Below are 26,657 nucleotides of genomic sequence, written 5' to 3'. Positions count from 1 at the left end.
AAAAAAAAAAAAAAACTGATTAGGAAAGAGTGGAACCCAGCTACCTACTATTTTGTTGGCAGCAATGATTCACTTACGGTGAGAACACATTTGCCAGGGTTCACACATTTAATTCAAGTTAAATATTATAATAGAGAACCAAGTTTTTGTTTTCCATTCCCACCTCCCAGCAGCCTCCTGGCAGTTCCCTAAAACCCCCCAAAGTATAAATTCGTCCTCAGGTGTCAAAAGTGGAATTGGAGCCTTTGCCCTAGGCCACTATACTCCATCCCAAAATTGAAAAAAAAAGGGGGGGGTTAAAATATTCCTAGGTAAGAGACACCAAGAACTAGTTTCCCGGGTGGAAGGAAGGCATGTCTGGGATAGAGCACAGTCCTGGGAACCTGAGCTCCAAAGTTCCTCATCATGAACTGGCTATTTAAAATTCATTTGTAAGTCACTCGCATGAAGGAAAGAAGAAAAAGTAGTGGCCCTGAAACAGAGCCCAAGTCTGCAGAAGCAGCAGGTCACAGGAGAAGAAAGACTTGGGGCAGTATTTATTAAAGTGCAGGTCACAACCCTAAGCCAGTGGCCCATGAAATTGCCATCTCCAGAGCTTCCTAGCTAATGGAGATGCCCAGCACAGAGTCACAAAGGAGAAAGGTTGAAAAATGCCAGATTAAGGCCTAAATTGATATCCACTGACTCTAGAAAGAAAACACAAAGGGATAACATCAGAGAAGGGCTTTTTGCTCTCCTGCCAGCACATCTAGCTAACTCTGATTCATGTAGGACCTCCTCCAACTTCACAACTGAACTACAGATGAGTATCATAGTAAAGAACAATGAGAAACCTTGAAGGAACCACTAAGAAAAATAATAAATATTGTCATGTAAAAGGGACTTCAGATAACTAAAAGCGAAAAAGTGTGCTGGGATGGAATTTATTTGTAAAAATTAAATAGAAGCAAATGGAAGTTTTCCTTAATTTCGAAACTGGATTGTGTTGTCCTCTGCAGTACATTGTTAAGTGAGACGAGAATCTGATTGCCTTCATCCAGATTGAGAGTACAAATTCTATGTCTTCCCCGGCATAAAAGGATGATAATAATAATAGCTATTTCATGTTTATTGAAGCCTTATTTTGTGTCAGGTGCTAATACATTGAATCTTCACAAACATCTATGAGTCAGGTACTGTTATTCTCATTTTTAAATGAGGAAGCTGAGGCACAGAGAATAACTTCCCTAAAGTCACTCAGCTAAAGACTAGTGTACTTAGAACTCTAAAAGACAGTCTGCATCCAGAATCCAAGCTCTTACCACAATGTCCTTTCTATGCCAGGTTGTATAAGTCCATGTACTGCTTTTTTTTTTTTTTTTTTTTTGCCCAACTATGCAAGTGAAAGCCATGTCTAAGAGAACAAGAAGGGCTACTTTCAAAATACAGCTGCAAATGTTAAGAGCTCTCCTACATACTCTACCAGCATTATCCGGTTAGAAAATGTAATGGAAAAAAGAGCCCAGTCAAAATAACAGCAAAACTATGAAATAGCTGGAAATAAGGTTAACAAGAAGCGTAAGGAGAAGTACTGAAATTTACTGATGACATTAGAATGAAACATGACTAAATGGAAAGATGTCATGTTCCTAGATAAAAAGGCTAAATATTATATGCATGTCAATCCTTCCTAAATTTATTTATCAGTTTGACATGTCTCCAGTCAAAATCCCAGCATTTTTGGGGGACACTTGGTTTGCTCAGCCAGTTAAGCATCTGACTCTTGATCTCAACTCAGGTCTTGGTCTCAGGGTTGTGAGTTCAAGCCCTGCATTGGGCTCCATGCTGGGTGTGGAGCCTACTTAGGAAAAAAATCCCAACATGTTTAAAAACTTAACACGATTCCAAAGTTTATCTTAAAAAATGCAGAAAAACTTTTTGTGAAAAGACAAAGAAGAAGGAGAAACTAACCCTACCACCTTTAAAATCTATTATAAACCATCAATGATTAAATCAGTGTGATATTGGTACAAGAGTAGACAAACAGATCAGTAAGAAAAAATAAACAGCTCAACCATCAAAAAGAATGAAATCTTGTCATTTGCAACAACGTGGGTGGAACTGGAGGGTATTATGCTAAGAGAAATAAGTCAGTCAGAGAAAGACAAATATCATGTGATTTCACTCATGTGGAATTTAAGAAGCAAAACATGAGCATAAGGGAAGGGAAGGAAAAATAAAATAAGATAAAAACAGAGAGGGAGGCAAACCATAGAGACTCTTAATTATAGGGAACAAACTGAGGGTTGCTGGAGGGGAGGCGGGTGAGGGGACAGGGTAACTGGGTGATGGGCTCTAAGGAGGGCACTTGATGGAATGAGCACTGGGTATTATATGCAACTGATGAATCACTACATTCTACCCCTGAAACTGATAATATGCTATATGTTAACTAAATAGAATTTAAATAAAAAATTAAAAAGAGTAACCCAGAAAAGAGTTCATCCTAGCACATATAAAAACTTATATATTATGTTTTTGAGAAGCACCAGAGGGGTGCCTGGGTGGCTCAGTCGGTTAAGCATCTGACTCTTGCTCTCAACTCAGGTCTTGATCTCAGGGTCCTGAGTTCAAGCCCTGCATTGGGCTCCACGCTGGGCACGGAGCCTACTTTAAAAAAAAAAAAAAAACAACCTGGGGTGGGATGTCTGGGTGGCTCAGTCGGTTAAGCTCTGCCTTCGGCTCAGGTCATGATCCCAGGGTCCCGGGATTGAGCCCCATGTTGGGCTCTCTGCTCAGCAGGATCCTGCTTCTCCCTCTCCCTGCCACTCTCCCCCCTGCTTGTACTCTCTCTCTTTCTGTAAAATAAATAAATAAAATCTTAAAAAAAAAAAAAAGCAAACAAAATAAAAACAAAAAATGGGGGGTGGGGTACCTGAGGGGCTCAGTCGGTTAAGCATCTGCCTTCAGCTCCAGTCATGATCCTGGGGTCATGGGATTAAGCCCCGTGTCTAGTTCCTGGCTCAGCGTGGAGTCTGCTTGAGATTCTCTCTCTCCCTCGCTCTCTGCCCCTCCCCCAACTCATGAGCATGTGTGTGCACACGCACGCTCTCTCTGTCTCTCTCTAAATAAAAAATCTAAAAAAAAAGAAGCAGCACCAGAAAGCAGTGAAGAAGAGAAATAAACAATAAATGGTACAAAGTCAGCCAATTAACCCTCTAGAAAAATATTTTTATACATTGTCACTTCTAATCATATGCCCAAATAAATTCCTAAGGAATTAAAAACATAATAAAAAATTTATAAGGATAGTGGAAAAAATGTGAGATAGGTAAATATATATATATGTATATATATATATACATATATACAATTTTTAAATTTTTGTATATAATGATTCCTTGCAAAACACTCTAAATAAAAAAATAATCATAAACTCAATTAAAAGTCATACAACACAGTGAAAAAAAGTCTTTGCAACAAAAGGAAATTTTTTTTCAAAAAATACAAGTTTAAACTAAAATTAGATAATCCATTTTCATCTATGGAACTAATAATTCTCCCTCCCACCCCTGTTCCCTATCCTCTCATTTGCCATTTTCCCAACAGGTATACATTCCAATTAATTTCCTGCTTATCCTTTCATACAATTTCATGAATATTTAAAACAATAAAATATATATTCTCTTTTATCCCCTTTTTCACCCAAATGATACTCTGCCCACATATTTTTCTGAATCTTCCTTTTCTTTAGTTAACAATATAGGGATTCTTCCATATCAATATATAAAACATTCATTTTTAAAAATATTATATTCATTTTATTTATCTATCTACTTAAGATTTTATTTATTTATTTGAGAGAGGGAGAGAGAGATAGCGACAGAGAGCAGGAGTGGGGAGGAGAGGTAGAAGCAGGCTCCCGATGAGCAGGGAGCCCGACACCGGGCTCAATCCCAGGACTCTGGGATCATGACCTGACCCAAGGCAGATGCTTAAGCGACTGAGCCACCGAGGCACCCCTAAAACATTATATTCATTTTTAAAAATGACATACACATTGTTTCCATTTTTGCCATATCAAATAATACATCAATGAATAATCTTGTATTTATATCATTCTGCACATGATCAAGCATATTTATAAGATGAATACCCTAAAAATGGAATTGCTGGGTCAAAGGGTATATGCATTTGCAGTTTTTAGGGACATTACTGGTACCAGTTTATACACCCACAAACAATATATGAGACAATATATGAGACTGCCTATTTCCCTATGACTTCACCAGGCTCTACTTAAAATTATAATAATGCTTTGTGAATACAGTGAAATGGGCTCTTATACACTGTTGGTAGAACTGCATACTGGTACTTTTTTGGGGAAAATATGTATCACAAGTCTTAAAACATGTAAACCTTCAGATAAAACAATTTCACTTCTAGGGAATTTATTCTACGGGAACAATTAGAGATCACAGTGAAATTTATGTATAAGGATATCACAGGATATTATAATAGGACAAAATTTAAAGAATTAGAATTTAAAGGGTAAACATTAGAGATTGAGTAAAATAAATTTTATCCATGGAACAGAATACAATTCAACCCCCTAAAAACAACTTGCTTAGAAATATTTTCTAATGACACAGAAAAAACTCTTACGATACAACATAAAGATGGGAAAAGAAACGGAATTATCCCAACTAAGGAAGTGTCTTCAAAGATGCCAACCCACTGAGATTATCATTTGTTGCAGGGGGCTTTTGCGTATCTGTATCTCCCTAGGTGGCTCAGTCTCCCTCATAATGGCACTAGTAAACAAGAACATCTCAGCCACAACATCAATTCTGTTCTTGGGTCCTAAGCAACAGCAGCCATGGAGAGTGGAGGGTAGGGAGAACTCCAAGGTCTTTCGGCCCGTTCAGGGCCCATAAGCAAGTTCAGAATCAGACCTTGACATACATCCTGTGCAGCAGCCTGTGTTTAGTGGGGCCTTCCTCAGAGCCAGTACCAAACCCCACTGACTGTCAACTGCCAATAGGATCAGAATTCAAGACACCAAATTCCTTGTTTTTATTCGTATCACCTTCTGGAGTTTTATACTCACTTCAGCAATGATATGAATTTGCATAGTATTACATTTTACTTTGTTCAGCCAGACCACTCTGCTTTATCACACTAACTTCTTTCAAATTCTGGCTTAAAATCAATTAAATAATTTCCTGTAAATTCTTTTCTAAGCCAAACAATGTCATCTGTAAGCTATATACAAAGGAACAATGTGAATCTTTCCTTAAGTTGCTTCAACCAAGTTTGAAGCATTCTCAATATTTCTTTATATGAGGACTTTTACATTAAAGAACTAAGAAAAGAGGGAGGTTGGGGAAAAGGTAGTGGTGTTTTCCTTAATTTCCCTTACTTTTTAGTCCCTTCTTCCTGTGCTCCCACGAACACAAAAAAGCAGCAGATATTTATTTTTATCAAATAGTCCATGTTATAACACAAAAAGCATATAATTTGAACTGAAACTCATTTCGTTAAATGATTACACATATAAGAAATACAATCTACCAAAGACCATAGTCTCCATTTATTTGTCCAAGGGACAGACTACAGAATTAGGCCGCAGATGTTTTTCCGTAGCAGGCAAACACTTCATCTACAATCAAGATGACATTGTACAGATGACATTCTCTTCTATTAGCTATGCGGCAGGGTGGGGAGAGGGGGGAGAGAAGCATCTGTTTGTTTTTTAATAAGAATTTTCTTTACAATATCTAAATAGTTCTGGTATCTACACAGGGCCACTGAATAAACATTTTGTATTTAAGTGCAGTGCTTACTATATGAGAAGTTTATACAGCCAACAATTAAAGAGGTGTACCAAAAGATGCTGTTTTTTTTTTTATTTATGCTGTACAAAGTTAGGCTATTAAATGGGGAGTCAATCAAATAAATGTACCTTTCTTAAAAAGGTCGAATTCAATAAAGCATTAAAAAGCAAAAAAAAAAAAATAGGAAAAGAAAAAAAGGAAGATTGAATTCATTCTATTTTGTCGGAAAAAAAGAGTGCATTTAGCCAAGGCCAGATTTGAAATTTTCAGCATCTCAGTGACAGCTAACTCATTAACACCCTCCTTTTTTTTGTTCCAAATTGTTGGGGGCTACTGTATGCCTCAGATTCAAGAAGCCCAAATATGAAATCAAATATCGAGGAATATTAAAAAGGTCCTCCTCAAACTGGCTATTTGGTCCTGAAAAGGACACTGAAAAAATACATTTTGCCAAAAGCGACCCTTAGACAAAGCCCATATCATTTTCATAGTATTAAAAATCTGACAGATTACAGTTAAATGTTACTATTATAAAAATCTCTCATTTTAAAGTTAAAATTTATGAACCAGATATCTAACGCTGGTGAGATAAATCAACTTTCACAAGAGTACACATATGGGCAAGAAAAGTGAAGAAGGAAAAAATATTTTTCATAATATTACTTCTCATATTTAAAAGGTAAACTGTAAAGAAAAGGGTTATTTTTTAATGTGAACCTTCATCTGACAGAGACCTCCAAAAAAGGAGAAATAAAAATTTAGAAGGTATGATCTGATTGAAAATGAAAATAAAGAATATGAATGACATGTCCTGCCTCAGAACAATTTATAATTTTATGCCACCTCGTTGGTCCTTAATATTTACTGTATAGTATAGTAGTCATCTCTTTTAAATAATTGCTTTTCTGATCTCAAAAATACTGCAAGTTCAATATAGAAAATTTGGGAAATTAGACAAGTATATTTCAAAAGTAAAAATTGCCTGATTTTCCTGCGGCCTGTGATAACTATTAACGCTTTGGTAATTTTCCTTGCAGTATTTTTTTCTATGCATACGTATTTTTAAACAATCGGAATCAATCTATATATGCTGTTTCATTTATTGATTTTTTTCAATTAATGTATGTTATACAAAGAGTGTTTTCTTGAATCATGAAATATTCATCAAAATGTTATTTTAATGTCTTCACAGTATTCTAGCAATGTACATATCATAATATATTTAGACATCCACATATTGATGATATTGAGGATATTTTCAATTTTTTAGTTCTATAAATTATACTGAATTTAACACCCCTGAACATGAATTTCTAGGCAAATTTAAAATAATTTCCTTATGATAACTTCCAGAAGAAGAAACTAGATATTTTAGGGCTTTTAATGTATATTGACAAATTGCCCCCAAGAAAGATTATATCAATTTCAATTCTATCAATTATACTCCATGTAGCAGTATATGATAGCCATACCCTTGCCAATGCTGAATATAATGTTTTTAAATTTTTCTTAATTCTCTAAGGAAAAATAAGATATCTTGCACATCAAATTGTTGTCTGTGGTTCCCCTGAGGTAATGGATTCATAAAGAGAGAGTTGTGGAGACTTTAGCTCCTATTTTATATGCTCCTATATTGTTAGACTTTTTAATAAGTACATATAGTGTTTGTAGTTAAAAGTTAATAATGGCATTCCATTGCTACTGTTAAGTTACTAAGATTGAAATATTTTTGCAGGGAGCACTGGGTGTTATATGCAAACAATGAATCATGGAACACTACATCAAAAACTAATGATGTACTGTATGGTGACTAACATATCATAATAAAAAAATATTTTTGTATCTACTGGCAATTTGTATAGCCTCTTCATGAATTAACTATTCGTGTCTTTTGCATAATTTTATATTGTAGTATTTGTCTTATTTATTGATTTGTAAGAGCTCTTTATACATTAAAGCATTGCTTAAATGTCCCCTTTTCCAAGATGTCTTCCCTGACCTTTGTAGAGATCCCCCATTCCTGACAGAACATGTAACCTTTATCTTTCCTTATTTTTCTCCACATCATCACCTAACATATTATATATTTATTTGTTTCTTGTTTGTCTGTGTGCATAATGAAGACAGGGACTTTGTTTTGTTCACTCTTATATCCCCAGCACCTTGTTTACTGACTAGCACATAGTAAGCACTATATAAATATTTATAGAATTAATAAATACAGGTTCTTTGTTATATAAATTTAAAATATTTTCCCAGCTTATAATTTTTTAATTTAGCTTATTATTTTTTAGGCATACAGACATTTCTAAATCTTAATAGTCAGAGCTTTTGGTCTTTATGTTCATTTCCATTGTTTTTATATCTCTGAAGTCCTTTTCAATTGATTTCATTATTTGCATTTTCATCTTAAAATTTTAACTCTTTAATCAATGTGGAATTTACTTTGTCATATAGTGGGAAATAAAAACCTATTTTTTCCAATAATATAATCACATAGCACCATTTAGTAAATAATCCTTACCTTTCCCATTGTTTTTTTAATGTATTTAACCTCTAATCTTGTCTCCTCAGTAATAACATAAGCTATGAGGGTTGGTACCTTATACTTTCTCTATCCCTCAGAGTTGAGTATGGAGCTGGTCGGTAAAGGATGATCTACAAATAATTGGTAGATGGATGAATGGGTGAATGTTTTCAAGCCAAAATATGTTTTTTGAAAAGAGCCTAACTACTAAACAGAAAGTCCATTCACTAAAATCTGGAGGTAAATCATCATATCCAGAGGGGCAGGATTCACCTAGAAGAAATGAATGCCCTTTAAGATAAGGGCATAACAACCACTGTAGAAACCCGTAAGCAACAAAACTTGGTAACACCTGACACCATATAAAAGGAATTGTATAGAATTGGTCCCTGCCTTCAAGGAGCCTCTGAAAAATATTCTTTGGGGGGCTTAAAAGTAAAACAGAGCTTCCCAAGGGCTCCCCAACTGACCTCCCCTTCCCCTGAAATAGCAGTTTACTCTCTGCAAGAAATAGATTGCTTTGTTACAGACAGTGCCCCAAATCCTGCTGAATGCCCATCCGCCAGTCTCCAACATGCGTTGAGTTTAATGGTTAATAATTCTGGAATCAAATCTACTTTAAAAGAAAATCTACCTCGTTTTTGGCTTTCAAGCAAAACCCCCCCGTGCCTCACATATATTGATTTTGTAGGGCTCAGTGAGCCTCCCGTGGTCTGAAATTAAAAATAACGACAACAAAAATACATGTTTTTACTGAATTCTGGCTCTTTGCTGATTATCTATAGCAAACAGCAAAATGAACAAAGCCATGGTGAACTAACTGCCCCTCATGCCAACAAATGCCACAAAGAGAATGACAATCGGTGAAATACATTGTTAAGCATGAATAGTAGCTAAAATATTTATCTCGTGTGAGGTATTAAAATGAGAAAACTTTCAAAGTGGAAGCTTCAAGCAATTGCATTAGAAGTTGCATAATTTGGTTAGACTGACCTTAGAATGGAATAAAAAGCTGCTTATTTCCATAATGTTGGCCTTCCACAGCATGAAAGGTTAGATAATTTATCATGATATACAAAACAGTTCTCAAGAATACCTAACTTAAAAAGGAGATCTCGGTGACTTCCAGCTCTGTGAAATTTTAGGTAGCATGATAATCAACATAATTTATATTTAAGTGAATTTGTGTTCTTCTGAAAGGTTTAGTTTACCAGGCAAGAAGAGTGTATCTGCTACACATCCCTAGAACAAGTACAGACCAACTGAAGCAAGGTTAGTATACTCATTGCCACCTTTATGACAGAACTTACATTGGACAAGAAAACCTATTTGAATGGGGAAGCTACTGAGTTTTGACATATAGCCTACATTAGACACATACTATGTCGCCCTCATTTAAAAGCTAAAGGCTTGTACCTATTGCCTCACCTGTCATAGATAAGTCCCTTACCCTCAATACAACCTACGGAGCGGCTGTTGTAATCACATGGACTCAAACCTTAACGCAGTCAGCTATATGAAGCCCTTCAAACCAATGCTATAAAATTCACAGAATTACAGTCGGAGCTGCAAAAGAAGTTGGAGATACCCTGACCCAATCTCCTCACATAATTGTTCCAGGGTTGATGCAGTTTGACATCTGTTTGGATTTTTCGAAATTCTCAATGTCTTGGAGTGGTTTCCTTAGTAATAAGATTTCAATGAACTAAAGCTCTTCTTTTACGAGGTTTTTAATTCTGTTGCACCTGTTGTGCTAGTGACCTCCTCCCCTATCCCAGAATTACAGTTCTAGATTGTTATCTTTGGGAATACAGTGACTTGGGGTGGCTCACACATTAGAGATAACTGTCCTGATGGAGTTTGCTAGGCTCAGAGGGTGAGGCGAGCAAGGTAATGCAAATGTCACACATTCTTTGATTTCCATACCTCCCAATATGGCACCATGCACAGCCACAAACTTTTGCAGTTGCGGGTTTTTATCCACCTTCCGTGATCTCTTTTTGCGGACACCAGATGATCAGATGTGCAAAGACTGAGTGCCCTGATGCCATTCCAATGACGCCCGGTGCCGTGGCATTATGGCTTTACTAGTTTTATCAAGTTTTGCTCTAGCAGGTCACTCTACAAAGTATAGTTTGTGCGAAGACAGTTTAACTTTTTTTTTCCATTTCAGACATTTCCTTACTGTATTTCTAACAACGACAAGGCACCTGGCCTTTTTCCATCTCTAAAAAAATTACCTAGTAGAGACAAAATTAAAAGAGTGACCTGGAGATGCAAGGACATACACCCCAGGAGCAAGCTCAGAAGCCATACAGAAAATTGGTGTTTCTTATGTAGCATTTGAGATGTGTTTCTAAAGAGCCATAACTATCATAAATTGTCTTGCAATTTTAAAAAATCAGTCAAAGTCCCATGGAAAAGCTATTATTTAATGCTAATGCCATCATATTCTCTCCCCTAAGCTCTTAGGAATAAATGTTGCCATTAGCATACTCCATCACTTCAGAGTCTATACTTGAGAAAATGGAAATGCACTAGTTAAAGAAATGACCAGGATGGCAAGATCGGAGTCAATGCCAATCTTCTGAGTGCAGTATGCCTGTGTCCTCACCATGGGCCACTGTGCCTGACAGCACAGAGGAGGAAGTCAGTCTTCCAACAAGCCATTCACTGTTACCTATAGCCAGATGTCTCTGCTCGGACCTCCATTTTCAGGGTCCTGCATCCCTCAAACATGTCAAGTTTCAAATACGAATGCTAGATTACAGACATCTTTAGTCGTAAAAAAAAAAAAAGTTGCTTAAAGGTTAAACCAATCCCCCTGAATGCAGACTGATCCCTGCTCATACATCTCACTTAGAAAAGATATGGTTTTATAGCTAAGTACCTGTACGCATCAGCAGCCCAAATAAGATCTCCTCAAGCCAAGTGAATTAAAGGGTTAGAGGAGAGTTTGAAACAGAATTACGTCCAAAAGGCACAAAAAGAGAAACTGAGCCTCAGAAAATAATTTCCAAGGAACTGAAATTCCCTATAAGGTTTTCTTTAGCTGGGTTGCACACATAGCAATGATTATTTGGCTGCTTTCTACTCAGAGCTCTCGATTAAAAATCGTCCCCAGGAGATCTGTTCCTGGGCTATATCAAATTGGGGTGTCCTGGCCTCACATGCAGGGGGAATAACACCCTGTTGTGACTAGACTTGGAAGCTTTTCCTCAGGAAGGTAACCAGCAGAGTGTCAAAGTGCGGGGAGGAGGATTCTGAGCACCTAAGCTCATAGACATGTGTATAATCAGGCCATAAAGACTCCATCATCACAGAGGCAAAATAAGTGCGTGAGAGAAGCAAATCATTCTCTCTCCCTCCCTCTCTCTCTCTCACACACACACACAGAAACACACACCTCTAAAGGGAGAGCGTCTAGCCTTTGGACTGAATTTATCTTCTTGCCAGTTTACATAGAGAATCCATTTTGTTGAGAAGAGCAAACTACACAATCTGAGAAGAGGTGCCCTTCATGCTCTGGAAATCAGATTTAGAAATGAAAATAATCCAGAAAGCAGAGACCACCAAGGCCAGTGCTGGTGGCAGTGAGAGAGAGCAGCTTGCCACAGAACAGCAGCCAGATGGGGCCCAGTGGGAGAAGCTGAAAACTGGCCACCCTGGCACTCAGAGACTTAATGGAGCATCCGAAGCCTATGCACATCAAGGCAGAGCTTACGCATCTGACAGGAAGAAGGCCTGGTGCTCGTCCGTGAACACTGAGCTCAAGGAGAATTCAAACTTTACATGGAGCTTCCCGCCTGCTTCAATCACAAAGGGTCTGCTCAAAACTCAAGATAGCTACCCCTAACACCTGTCTGTCTGTCAATCTAACTCTCACTCTCATTCTTTTTCTTTCTGAAAAGTAATATTCTACCTCCCCAAAAGCTGAATTTAAAGGAAGTATAAGAGAGCCCTTTCATTTTCCAAAGTAATTCCCAGGCTCTACTGAATCTGAGGAAGGCTTATTGACTTGGGGAGCGTTCAGAACCTGGAGCAGCAAAGTGAGAGCCATGTCTTTGAGGAGTGAGCTCAGGAGGCTAAAACAAGGAGCACCAAACACATTCCCCACAGGCTTCCGTTCTGCCAGCCACAGACTTACAAAGAGTGGAGGGAGATGAAGAGGATGGGAAGAGGGTAGCGGTAACCTTTATTTTTTTTTAATTGGGAAGAAAAATGAAATGTAGCATTTGTTATATCCAGGTGATATGTACCTGTCTTCTCTGGACTCCATGTATCTTAAATATTACATAATTACATTTTTTAATTAAATGAAATTCAACCAGGGAAGCCAAACCGTAAGCATTCAAGAGAATAATGCATTGGCCCACCTTTCAAAGGTTTTGTAAATCTCACCCATGTGAGGAATCTCACTTGAAGCAAACAAGATATGTGAAAAATCCAGACTTAACAAAGGACATTGGTCAGGAGTTGTTGATTCACATTACATGGGGCTCTTTCTTTTATGAACGAATCCACCACAGCGTTTCTATAAATATGGAATGCCGTCACTGTGGTTAATACAGGATCTAATTTACAAAACACTCACTTGCTGCACGGCTTTTCAGGAACACAACTACCGTTCAAAGGTATATCCATAGGTCCTCTTGTGACACCCAATCGGGTTTTCTGTTCTGTGACAGAAAGCACGTTGAAGCTGCACCAGAGGAACCGCCGTCAAGCAAAATGGGAGTCAGGTTTGGCCCCAGATGTTGTGTGCCTAGTTGAGCCATCTGTCCTCTCTGTAACTCCATTTTCATGATTATAGAGTGTAAATACTGGTTCCTTGTCACATCTCTTCCAGGGATGCTGTGGAGCTGTGTGGTCCTAGCCAATATTTTTCAGCAAAATGCTGAATGATACAACAAATGAGATTTCTGCATGGGAGCCCAAGTTCCTGAAGCCTGCAGAGCTGTTCTCCAGGCAGCTGCAGTACTTTCCACACCATTCCCTGGGGTGACACAGGGAGGCGCTAGCAGCCTGGGTACACCCACTGGAAGCAGAGTGACCCTCACCGTGCAGCCCACACAAAAACCTCTCGTAACTACACAACAGCCAAAAAGGAAATGTAACTTGAAGAGCATTTCCCTCTACAAACAACTGATCCTCTGGGACTTTCACTTCAAGCCTCTCAATTGTTCGAAGTAAATGAGGCTCACATTAAAGGCCAGCCAGTCACACATCAAGAAATTAAGCCTCCTCCCAGTAGGGGAAAATGGCCGCTCCAGAGCCAGCCTCCCAACTCTCACACACAGGCCTCTTGTACAAATGGCTTCATTTAACCACATCTGAGACACTCGATCCAGCCAAGCTTGGTCTCCCCTAAGCCCTGAAAGCTGAGATACACAAGCAGAGTGGTCAATATCTGAAACTCCAAGCAGCTGCCTCAGATCCACTGCAGCACCATAATTCAAAGACTCCAGCATTGCCAAGAGGTGGCTTCATCCTTTTTTAGCCCTCTAATTCCTAACAAGCAAGCCCCCACACCCCTAGTTTCAGCCTCTGGGCACAGAACACCAAAACCACAGCCAAGACTAGGGCAAGGATAAGGAAGGAGAGGGCTGCAGCTCCTCCCACCTTCTAAGTCCGATCTGATCCACAATCAAAGAAAAACCAGGTAGGGCCATGGGGGCCCAAAACAAGTGGTCCTCAGTCAGATAAGAGGAATTCCAAAGCCTCGGAGCCCTCTATGGAAAATGTCCTGCCTCCAGTCCCCTAGGGAGAGAAATCTCAGGATCATTAGCAAGCACTCTGGCTGAGCTCAACTTTAGTGAAGGTGTATGGGGAGAGAGGTGATCTCTAAGGTAACCAGTTAATTGCCAATGAGGAATGATAATAATAAATTAGCAAATACTAATGTAAACTAACTCAGTTCTGCTGCAGTTGCATGGAGACGACAGAGGAACGGTTTATTCTGGAACACATCTTGCAAGCAGATCCCCACTGGGAAACATACTGCCTCTGCTAGATGTGAATGGCGAATAAGATACAATGTAGGCAATAGGTGGCCCTAGAATGTCTCCTAGCAGAAGTAGAGCCTTTGATTTTTAAAGAAAACTGGAGTGCGCATATGCCTGAAAAGATGAGGTTTGCACTGTTTTCCATTGCTTCCTTCTGCAGCCTGAGGGTTACTTTTGACCCTTAGGGATAAGACTTAGACGGTTCCAAGACGCTGTCATAACAAGAAAAGTAAAATAAAAAATGCTCACTGAACTATTTGTTGGTTTGTTTTCATTGGAGGCGGTGTCATTTCCTTGCTATCCAAACCAGCCTCATCATACGTATCAATTTCCTAGTGATTTCTGAATCTGACATCTGATTGGTTTGTGGCTGCTCTTCTAGTTCCTTAACGCAGGGTTTCACTCAAATCTCTGCAAATCCCTAACTTTAAAACTGTTTTAGGAACCAAAGCATGCTGAGCTGTTTCTTCCTATTTTCCTTCAAAGCCTAACTGATGTTTTAGTTTCATTATTTGCAGTACGATAACATGCATCGAGACTTCCTATAAGATAATCGGAAGAATTCATTTGGTCTGCCAAATACATCCTTAGTCTGCAAACTCTTCCACTGCTCAGTGCCATAGCAGAGCACACACACCCTTAGGATGTGTCATATTGAAGATGCTACAGTTGCTAGTGAAAGGTAGAAAAATAGAGAGAATTCAAGATTGAGTTTGAAACCAAAACCTAAATCCCTATGCACATATGACTAGAATTCGGGAAGCTTTTGCTCACTATGACTCCCTCAGAGTGTCAGCTCAGAATCATTCAACATTAGAAGACTAAAATCTTAACATGCTTCACCAAAGAGACTGAATATCTGGGCCATTTGACCTATCCTAAAGGCAGGAAGAGGTCCCACCCAAGTCTCCATTAGCAGTAGAAGAAATGAATTGCATCTTCCTCCAGCAATGATCACTGAGTGACAAAAGGGTAATGCACAGATGCTGATGTACAAAGGAGTAACACTTTCCAGCATCCAGGGGGTGCCCAGTAGGCACGCCTTCATTTTGTAAGATTGGAAGAAAAAGTATTTGCCATAATAAGGAGACTCAAAAAATGCTGGAATATTTTTAGAAAAATCTTAGCAAACTGGCAAAACTATTATTATTCTCTCTCCTCCATTCTCTTTCTTTTTCAATCTCTTTTCCCCTCTTTTCACTCTCCTCCCACCACACATGCATTCACTTATGCATATACTAAATCTATGGACTAAATATACCAGGATGCCAAGAAATGCAAATCTCACCCTTCAATTTAAAATATTAAGGGATAGCTCACATCACTAATTCTACAAAAATCTTCTGTAAACAGCAAAGACATCTTCCACTTTCCCTCCTCAGATTTGTGTACAAAACCACAAAATCCACATAGCTGATTTCCTGACCAACATCACAAGACTGGTAAATAACGATATGCTATTCTAGGCAAGACAGTCTCTGTGACACTAAAGGCTGAGTTCCAATTCCCCAGACTCGTGCTCCATTCCCTTTACCTTACCTACTAACTGCATTTAACATCACATTCCCTTTGGTTTCTAGAGCCAACAATGTTCAGATGTGGCTAGGTTTGCACATTGATGCAAAAGTTACCCTCTTGCAGGCCGCACCAAACCTTAGGAGCTCAACAGTAAGTCTACATATAAATGATAGCAGGGTTGCCAAGGAAGAAGCAGAAGGGGAGCACGAAGTCTACAAAGTAACATGTGGTTAGAAACTCTCTTGTATTGCTTGCAGGGAAATCACTGGGTGATCTTAGCTCTTCAACCAGACTGAACTCTCTGTGGGCAGATGCTGCATCTCATATTTATTTGGGATCCCCATGGTACCTGCCAGACAGCTGAACACATTGGATTTTCTAATAATGCTTACAGATATCTAATGCCATGGTGATACGGTATGATGGAGTGCTGCAAGGGAAGGAGCTCTGACTCTATTATGAGCCTTGTAACTGACTCTGCAGCTAACGAAACAGTGGGTTTGTCACAAGGTAGCCCAGCAGAGAAACCTAATGTGCAGTGCTTTGGTCCCAGTCTGGAGAGTAATAATGTAACATATGCTCAGAAAAGAAATGTTATCCTGAATTGAATTGACCTGTTTACTTGTCTGTCTCTTTGTAAACTCCCTAGGGTCAAGGATCAAGTGTTTTATTTTTGGATCCTGGGCAAGTAGTACAGTGTCTAGCACATTCTAAGTGTGTGACAAATGCTATTGGGGTTAATTAATGAACAAATAAAAGAATGGTTTGATGAAATAATGTAAAGAAAAATGTAAGTGACGTTAAGATTCAATACAGAAATCTCCACTGAATCTCATTTTTATCACATCATAGCACTTACCACTCTGTTATAACTTCTTAATAAATAGTGGTTTCTTGGATGGATTAATTAATTAATAAGAAAATACAAAGAGAAGGTAGGAAATACATCAGGATATTACTATCCTAGGAACGGAGAATATCCTATTGAACGCAATAGTAGCAGGAATCATTCCATACTGCAAATCACCTATTTGTTTGCTTGTCTCCCCTGTTAGAATGTACATTCCTTGAGACGACAAAACATCTTTTTTATTTCTATAACACCAGAGCCTAGAGCAGAAAAAAGTAGACCTTCAATAAGTATTAGCTGAATGTATGAATCAACCATTCTTGCTCTTCTGTAGATTTCACTGTACTTAAGTATTCTCCCTAGTCCTCGTTCAGGGGCTTATGATATGGAAAGAAAAGGAGAAGTGTCATTTTCCCCATGCATAACTTTGTGACAGATGCAGGTTAAAATGGCCTGATTAATGCTCAGTTGTGAGAGGGTCTCTCCTCTCTGGATGGGTTTGTCAGCTGAACTCACAGGACTGCGTCTAGTACACACTGCCTTGGCCCTTGACTAGCCCCAGACACTACATCTCTCTGTGATTTTGTTAAATAAGGAGAGCATGGGGCTTTGTGAGTTGGGGAGAGGATCAGAATTCAGACTTTCAATGGCTTTCCTGAATAATTGAAGCAATATTTTATTTCATTCCACCTATAGGAGAATCAAAAAGAACACAAGATCTTTGGTAAACCACGCAGGCTCAGTCATATATGTCTCCCGCCCCCTCTAAGTATCTCATAAGCACCAGGGCCCACATTTCTCTAGTGCCTTGAATTGATTCCAGAAATAATCACCAAGCCCTCAGATGATTATTCTTTTGTCTATCTCCACAGGCAATAGCAGTCAGCACCTGAACCCACAACCTCACCATCTTTCACCTCCATTGTTTAATGTCCAATATGGATACTCCAATCACACCACTTTGTAGGTGTTATCTTTATAAAACCAACTTAAATTTCCCTTTAGTTACAGTGACTATGGGGTGACACTCGGGTGTGCAGGCCGTTATAAATAATTCTCCAATTATTGTCGAGTGAAGAGATCTATGATTCAGGGAACGTGTATGTGTCATACCCTTTACATTACACAAAATCATATTATTCCTCGGACCAACCTTGCATGGTAGATGTGCCCATTTTGTAGATGAGGAAACAGAGACTCTGAGGGATTCCATACCAAGAGGTGTCCTCCAGATTCAAAATCATGTTCTACCTGATTCCACCACATTACACTACCTCTTCCTCTCTGTTGCTGAACTTAGTAGTCCACAAGTAGTCCTCCAAAAAGTCTGTGATCTAGTTCCTAGTAGTATATACTGCTATCCATAATTATAACTGTGCCTCTGTAGCATGATATTAGATTTTCAATAAATCCTTATTTATAGATTTATAGACTGAAAATATCGGTGCTTTTGTTGCTGGCAGAAGATCATTGGTTTCTCATTAAAAGCATTGCTGTTTGGTCCAATTACTTCTGATGAGAATGATTTTTCAGGAAACTAGGAAAAGCAATTGATTCAAGTAGTCCTAAAACCCTCTGCCCTATGAAATTGATACAAATACTATAAGACCATTTTACATTCATCATAGCCTAGGTATGTCAGGCTGAATTATTTCTGAGGCAGGAAGGTGTCACTGAAACAGCACTTGCCAGAGAGTTTATAGAGCCCTGCCATCTAGTCTCTCCCCTGTTCCCTCCCTCCCTCCCTCTCTCTCTCCATCTCCCTCTTCTTCTCCCTCCCTATCCCCCTCCTTTCTCTGTGTGTCTCTCCATGCCCTGCTCCGTGAGTCTGAACAACTCCCTTACCGTCTCTGGACTCTGTTTCATCTACTGAAGGGCAATCTATCAAGATAACTATTTCAAGGATCAAAGGAGACAATGGTTGTGCAGGTGGTTCAAAAAATGTGAAAGTGCCTTACAAATACACAGTATTCCTTTCAATAGTGGCCTGGAAGAGGGTATAATGCCTCCCAGTGCATCAAATTTCCAACCAAAGAGGGACTTAAGCAATTCATGGGAAAATGAAACCAACTTAAGAACTGTTACTTATAGCCTTCCACCCACACACCCACCCACCATCATCCATGTTATCACCCTACACCCTGAAATATTTCAAGAGCCAGCAAACATTGGACCACATAGTGTTTAAAAAATGCTTCCGTTTGAAAACATTCATACCTGGTAAAAGGAAACAGAGCTAACTCAAATCATAGTTTATTTCTGAAATGTTCATTATTAGTGACAATTCCCACCTCCTAGTTTGTCAAACATTACCTTAAGAACTACCAAGAAATGGCAAAGTGGCTTTTTAATTTTTTTGTTTGCCTCCCTTAAACAGCCCATCCATATTTTTGGCAGGGCACACATATGGCCAAAGAAAAAGCAAAAAGGGGCTTCAGGAAGCTGACTCACTCTCGCGCTGGGAAATTGGCCCCTGAGCATTCTAGGGTTCACCCATCTTTAACACTACTTGTTGACTCCTTCTCAGCCACTTTAACTGGAATGCTGGAATCACTGGCTGGCAAACATACTGCATTTGCAACAGGTGGAGCAAATTCATATTATGCCAGAACACCGTAGGGAGATTTCAAAGGCACAACCCGTTGAGCTCTCACTCCCAACATCCACCCCTACAAGGCCAAATATGTTGGGTTACCCTTTTCCCCAAGAGACCCTGGTAGCAAACCCTGACTACAAAAATGGGCTTAGGCAGAGAAGTTCTCCCCACCCCTACCAGGGAGTTCTCCAGCCTAGAAGCCTAAGCGGTGTGTGGAGGGGGGGGAGCAGCATGGGAAAGAGATCTGGGAGGACCTGACAGCCTCTTAGCCACACTCACCTCAGGCAGAGGCACACCATTGATGATCAAGTCTGGCTGCTGGGGGCCCTGGCTGTTGAAAGAGTGATGATAGATGTGGTTGGCGCTGGTATTGCGGGTATTCTGGTTCTCCACATTCAGGAAAGTGCTCTCTGAGCGGCGGCAGCCCAGGGGCAGTGTCTGCTGGTGGTAGTCGAAATAGTTGAGGGAGGAGGTCAGGGAGGAGCAACTGACAACGTTCATCTTGTCTGTCTCCTCCACATCCCGGGGTACCAGACGGATGTCATTTTTACTGATTTTTTTCTTCTTGCTTGATTTCTTTTGATGCCCATAGGAATACTCAGCGATTCTGTGTGACCAAAAAAAAAAAAAAAAAAGGCAACATGTATTGCTAATGCCCTCCTAAACCATGCATTGATTAATAAATATTAAGCACCCCAGAGGGCTGCACCCCATCTCTGCTCCACCTTCTTATTCTGGTGCATTACATCATCGGGTTTCTCCCTGTGCTTTTTACATGTGAACACAAGCTAAGGGCCATACAGTTTTAATATTAAACACACAAACCTCCCATTCCTCCATCCTCCCAAAAAATGTTTCTATACTTTGATTGTGGAATTTCTCATCGTGAGTGGCTATTTAGCAAAGGTGGGGAGGACAGGGAAAGTTGAGCCTATGGGAGAGAAAGCATGAAAATGCTCAAATCTGGAGCTCCCCTGGAACCCAAAGGAACCCCTGGGTGAAATAAGAAGCAAGTATTAATTTAACAGAAGAGGAGATAGAAGGAATTAAAAAATAACCTCCTTTCCAGTTCCTCCAGGCATTTGCCATGTGGTGAACACTCTCAGTCAGGTTCCTCTTTGACTGACCTGATGAGTTTTGCACTGGGGTAGGAGATCAAACCCCATCCTTTGACATACACTCAGCATCTCTCTTCCACACCCTCCTGCCCCCTGCCCTAGTCCTACTCCCTTCTATTCCCCACCCTACCCCCTCCTCTCCTGGAGAAATAGGATAGCCAAACCCATTTGAATGAGGGGAAGTGCTTTTTACCTCTTTCCCCTTAGGCTCACTTTCTCCTCTGCCTTTTTGTCTTGCTCCTTGCTAATGGGAGAAACCGAGATGCAATGCAGACACTTGCTGTTTTGTCCTTTTATAAAACAGCCGAGGAGACAAGTGATGGTTAAACAATTACTGCAAAGGAATTTAAAGGTTAGTGCATTTCAGCATCCTTCTCCATTCAGGTGTACCTACAAGCAGCTGTGCTGCAACTGGAACATAAAGAGCTCAATTTAATTAACACTGACACAGTGCACCAAAGACACCAAGCATTCAGAGACTTGTCAAAAGAAATACATTAAAACTTAGCCAGATTCTCAAAGTCATTTATTACTTTGCATATAATGATTCACCTTATTGTTTGAAAATTCAATTTCTGGGCAATAATCAGCAAAACAATCAGGTTAATAAATAATACAGGTTGATCTTTACAGGGGAAAGACTATGCCTGTATTCTCGTTCAACAAAGCTAATTGTCTGAATATAAAAAGGGAGCCCAATTCAGCAGCAATTGCAGATCACCTCGCAAGTCTCATAAATGAATGCAGTTGAGGAAGAGGCTCAGGAGGGGCTGAGAAAAGGAAACCTCTTGTCTAATATATGGGAAGACAGGCTTTTGAATTTTAGGTTTCTAAAACGTCTAGGCGTACAGGGAGATTGCATATTTCCAGAGGCAAATTCTTACTCTGTCCCGGGGATGTTCCTAGGGCTGAGCAGTTACATTCCCCTCGCCCTTTCCCTCTGTGTTCAGGCAGACTTGCAGTGATGGCAAGCTGATGCTACTGGAGTTTGAGAGCAGATAAAATCCCAAAGACCCCAGGACTAGGATTTATTTTCTTCTCTAATCTGTTTACAGAATCAATGGGAAGTTTTAATGATTTTGTTTACCCATGATGGGTAAGTTTGGCAATGCCCCGTCCAATTACTTGGCTGAGGCATTCACTGAGAAGCCCTTTCTGTATTGACCAATTATTTAATTAAACTGTACTTCATGAATCCCAAACCATCATAGGGAACAGAGCTCTTTACAAAATACACATGTGAGTGAAGTTGGAGAACACTGAAATTATCTTTTTTCTTTTTTTAATTTCAAATGCTCTCTTCCCTGTTTAATGATCTCCCTGGCAAGCTCTCAGAAAGAGCTCTCACTTCTAGTCATACATCACCAAGAAGTGGCAAAGCCTTCACTATCTTTATTTCAAGATGATTTCTTTTTCATCAAGAAAAGGGTCTTATACATTTACTTTACACTAAGGAAATGGCTTAAAAAGAGTCCACTCTATCATTATCTCCATATAAATAAAATTTTACAGACCCTGCATTTTTCTCCTATAAAAATCGCCACTGGCAGTCACAGGTTTCAAAGGTAAGAGAAATATTAATTTCCATTTCTCCCATCTGAAATGAATCAGAGCTGAAGGAAAGTCACGGCCATTTCACTAGTAACAGGATTAAAGCATTTATGAGGCATTGCAGCTGCTCTTTTATGGCACCTGATTGATATTCATGTGTGGTTAGCATTTGTCTACTAACTTGTGTAACGCAGAGAATAGTAAAAGGGAAACAATAATTGCATGGCTGTTACATATTCAGGGGGCTCTGATTCACAGAAGTGTGCATTTCAGATGGTGTCAAATACAAATTGGACCTACAGGAACATATTTTGACTGATTAACATGCAAGCACAGATGGCACAAAAGACACACTGGATGTGTAGGTGTGTTGAAAGCACACACACACCTTGGTTGCAAACAGCAGCATCATTCAATTTCAGCAAACTAAAGAAACAACTTTTTTTTTTCAACCGTTTCGATGAGACACTGCTGGAAAAAAATTACATGTATTATCCTAAATTGGACTCCAGAAATACTTAGACTTATTTGTTCTGTCCAATTGTAAGAAAGGGCTTCAACAAGACCCTCTGTGTTTATCAGGGAATCTTTTTTAAAAAAATACTACTTGTCATTCCAGTTTCTGCGTTTCTATTCTCATCCCCCCCTCACACACACACACACACACACCCTACATACGCTTCAAGAGAAACTGTAACACAATAGCCCATAGTGACATCCACTGGTAGGGACCAGATCTTAATGCCACAGCTGAATACCACATTACAGAAAAACACCATCAGCTCCAGAAGATTGCTATTTTTACTGCAACATCTGGAAGTGAAGTCCTATCCCTTATTGGGATGTTTGGTCTCTACCCCACCCACCAACCAGATATGTGAAAGCGTGAATGACTGGTAGAATTTCACCTTACATAGCCAGATGTTTGAGGAATGGATACAAAACAAGCCAAGAAAACACTTTTAAAAAACACTAGTCACCGGCTTTCCCACACATTCCTGTTTTCTCTTCCCTCAACTCTCTGTTTCCTACCTTAGACACCTACTCACAGGCTCTCTTCAGTTTATCCCTACAACAGGACCGGACAAGTACCAGCACTACCTCTCCTTTCAGTATCTGTCCCCAAAACACTGTGCCCCTGAAATCAAGTGTGGACTTGGCGTTGGTGGTTCTGCTGAAAATTGACTCTCTCTCTCTCATTTTTTTCCTGCCATAACTTCATGGAGACAGCTGCGCAAATTTTAAAATGATAATTGCTTTCCTGCTCATCATCATTATGTGACAGAATCCACCACTCAAACAGTAAATGATTGTCTTCCAGCAAATTGTCAGATCAAAAGAATTGATCAACTTGGACTACCACAAACTTGCCCCCCTCCAAAAAGAAGCGCAGTATGTACACAGCATGCATTTAAGTAAGAAACAAAAGCACTCGGATTTTCACACAGAGACACAGATACACTTTATTCATCCAAGACAAAGGAAAGAAAAAAAGTTGGCTCTACCTGCAGTTGTAGGTCCGGATCTCTTTGTTGTCTCGCTTGCACTTGATTGCCACGAAGATCATAGTGACAAAGAGGATGCCGGCAATGGAGCCCAGGGCGATAATGAAAATCAGGGACAAGTTCACCGAGCCCATTGACTCTTGGGCATCAAGAGCAGGGGACAGGTAGATTAGGACTAGTGCAGAGGCGGAGAGAGATGTCTTGCCATGGTCGCGGGCCACCACAATAAGCTCATAAGAAGCCTTTGAGCTCTCGCCAAAGGTGCGAGTTGTTCTGACTTCGCCATTGACCTGATCTATTTCAAAGAAGCCGCGGTCGCCCTCGGTCATGTCGTAGGTGACCCGGCCGTTCTCACCCTCATCGTAGTCATCTGCTTTGACGACGGTCACCAGATAGCCTATGCCAGAGTTGCGGGGGATGTAGACCTCGGCAGTGCCGTTGATCAAGGGTGGGGCCGTGATGACCGGAGTATTATCGTTGACGTCGAGGATGATGACCCGAACCGTGGCGTTGCTCTGCAGCGAAGGCAGGCCTCCATCCTTGGCCAGAACCTTGAATTCGAATGCCTTGGTCTGCTCGTGGTTGAACGATCGAAGCGCGTAGATGTCGCCCGAGTTGGGGTTGATGGAGACATAGGTGAAGACAGGCATGTCCCGCACCTGCGACGGCACAATCTGGTAGGAGACACTGCCATTGAGACCCAGGTCGGGGTCTCGGGCCGACACGGAAAGCAGGTAGGCGCCAGGTGTGTTGTTCTCCTGCACAATGACCTGGTAGTAAGGCTTGGAAAAGTGCGGATGGTTGTCGTTTTCGTCGGTTATTCGAACAGTAAAGGACTTGGCACTCTGCAGCATTGGCACACCGCCGTCGCGCGCCTGGATCGTTAAGTTGTACTGGTCATGCTGCTCGCGGTCCAGCCGTCCGTCCACCAGGATAGTGGAGAAGCTCTCATACTCCTGCAGCCGAAAGGGCACGTTGCCCAGCAAACGGCACTGCACGCGCCCATTGAGTCCCGAGTCTCGATCAGACACCCGCACCAGGGCAATCACGTAGCCCGGGGGGGCGCTCTCGCTTACCTCCACCAGCTCGCTGTTAACTGACAGCAGGTTGATGACCGGCGGGTTGTCATTGGTGTCGAGAACGCTGACGGTCACCTTGCAGTGTGCCGGGATGGAGTTGGGCCCCAGGTCTTTGGCCTGCACGTCCAGTTCGTACACGTGGCCCTCTTCATAATCTAGAGCACCGGTGACTGTGACCAGGCCGCTGTGTGGGTCGATCTGGAAGAGCTCGCGCGTACGGTCGTTGACATAGCCGTAGAAGGAGTAGACCACCTGGCCATTGGTGCCCTCGTCTGGGTCGCTGGCATTGAGGCGGATGACTGGTGTATTGGGAGGTGAGTTTTCTGGCACGCTCACTGCATAGGTGGACTCGCCAAACACCGGGTTGTTGTCATTGGAATCGGTCACCTTGATGCTGAGACCAACAGTGCCCAGATGCGGTGGGTCGCCGCCGTCGAGTGCGGTGATTCGAAAGCTGTAGTGCGACTGTGTCTCGCGATCCAGACTCTTCTCCACCACAAGTTCCGCAAAGCGTGAGCCATCGCCGCGCGTCTTGATCTCGAGGCCAAACAGCTCGTTAGGGGTTAGCTCATATGTCTGCACGCCAAAGCTGCCCGAGTCGGGGTCATAGGCGCTGTCCAGCGGGATGCGCGTGCCGGGACTAGCTGCCTCTGAGATCTCCAGCTCGATCTGGGCCGCTGGGAAGCTGGGCGCGTTGTCGTTCAGGTCCTTGATCTCCACCTTAATCACGCATATCTCCATTGAGCTAGACATGACCTCGAGCGAGATGATGCACTTGGGGCTCTGGCGGCACAGGAGGTCGCGGTCGATCTTCTGCTTGGTGACAAGCAGGCCCGAACTGGGGTTAATGTCCACCAGGTGCGGAGCTGAATTGGACACCACACGGAAGGCAGAGGCCTGCCGTGGATCCAGAGCAAAGCCCGCCTCGCGTGCGTCCTTGGCCACGTTAGCGATCACCGTCCCGGCGCGCTGCTCCTCTTCTACCGAGTACTTGAGGTTAATGAGGGCGGCTGCCTGCGTCCACAGTACGGCCAAGAGCAGCAGCACCGGCAGCAGGAGCGACTCCATGGCTGCGCGGGGCTCTGCCTGGCCTCGCCTCTCCACACCCCTCCGAGGCCGACGCCGCCGGCGCTCCAGCTTTCCGCTGACTCGGGCCACCTGTTGAGCGCGCCCCGGGGCCCCGGAGGCCTCGGGAGGAGTCCCGCCCAGGGCGGCCCGGCGGCGCGGGGGAGATACCCGCGCCGGCTCCAATGCTGAGGTTGCAGCAGACTCGGAGGGGGTTGGCGGGGGGCCCGGGGGCTCCGGGGGGCCAAGGGAGCGCCACGCGGCCCCGAGCCCCCTCCCTCCAGCCCGGCTACTCAGTTTTCCCCCTTCAAAGTTAGCCGGGCGCGACTGGCCGCAGCGGCGCAGGGCTGCGGATTCGAAGCCGTCTGAGCTGCCTAGTCGACGGAAGGCTGAGTCTGGACCGCACTTGCGGCAAAGACCGGGAGGGCCGTGGGGGTGCAGCCTCTCAGGCACTACCCAGCCCGCCGCGGGGCACCGGCACTGGGGCTCGGGAACACGTTGTCTGTGCACCTGGCATGCGCAAAGACCTCCCCCCAGCTCTTCTGGCTCGCTGCGGAGAGAGAACCCGCCTGGAACGCGCCCTCTGAGGTCCGGGGGGGGGCACGCTGGCCTTTTCAAGGTCTGTTGGGGAGAAAGGATGATCAAAGGTGGGACTTTGAGTTGCTGTCAAGCGCCTCTGGCTCCCGGGTATCCAGCTGAGCCGGATGGCGGTCCAGGGGCCAGCAGAAGGGGGAGGGGAGAGAGGGAGGCTGCTGAGACGAGAGCGTGCTCCCTCCCGCCGAGGTTGGCTTCAGAAGGCTTGGGGGGCGCGTCTGTCCAGGATGGGAGGTGGGCGCGGGGTCCCCTCCACAGAGCAGCTGTACTGCGGGCGTTTGCGTCTTGGAAATCAAAGTTACCAACGCAGCCCGAGCCTCCACGTCAAGTTTGTGAAAACGGGGCGATGGCGATTTATCAACGTCCAGTCTTTCCAATGGCCCGGGGTGGGGGGCGGGGAATGGGGAAGAGGGGAGGGAAAGCGACAACAGTA

General features: G+C 42.1%; 1 protein-coding gene across 1 annotated transcript in view; it reads right to left on the bottom strand.

The window, feature by feature from the left end:
- PCDH19 (protocadherin 19) overlaps positions 1 to 25,633 on the bottom strand; it is a 113,100-nt gene extending 87,467 nt beyond the window's left edge. The window contains exons 1-2 of the mRNA XM_008701722.2: positions 23,487 to 25,633; positions 19,592 to 19,919 (exon numbers count right to left, since the gene is read on the bottom strand). Coding sequence (XP_008699944.2) covers positions 19,592 to 19,919; positions 23,487 to 25,633 — 2,475 coding nt within the window. The remainder of the gene's footprint in view (positions 1 to 19,591; positions 19,920 to 23,486) is intronic.
- Between the last annotated feature and the right edge of the window lie 1,024 nt (positions 25,634 to 26,657).

This window comes from Ursus maritimus (genome assembly GCF_017311325.1).
Source record: "Ursus maritimus isolate PB19 chromosome X unlocalized genomic scaffold, ASM1731132v1 scaffold_X1, whole genome shotgun sequence".
NCBI classification, from domain to species: Eukaryota; Metazoa; Chordata; class Mammalia; order Carnivora; family Ursidae; genus Ursus; species Ursus maritimus.
Note: the sequence above shows the minus strand (reverse complement) of the source record. Positions and strands in the feature narration are given on the sequence as shown.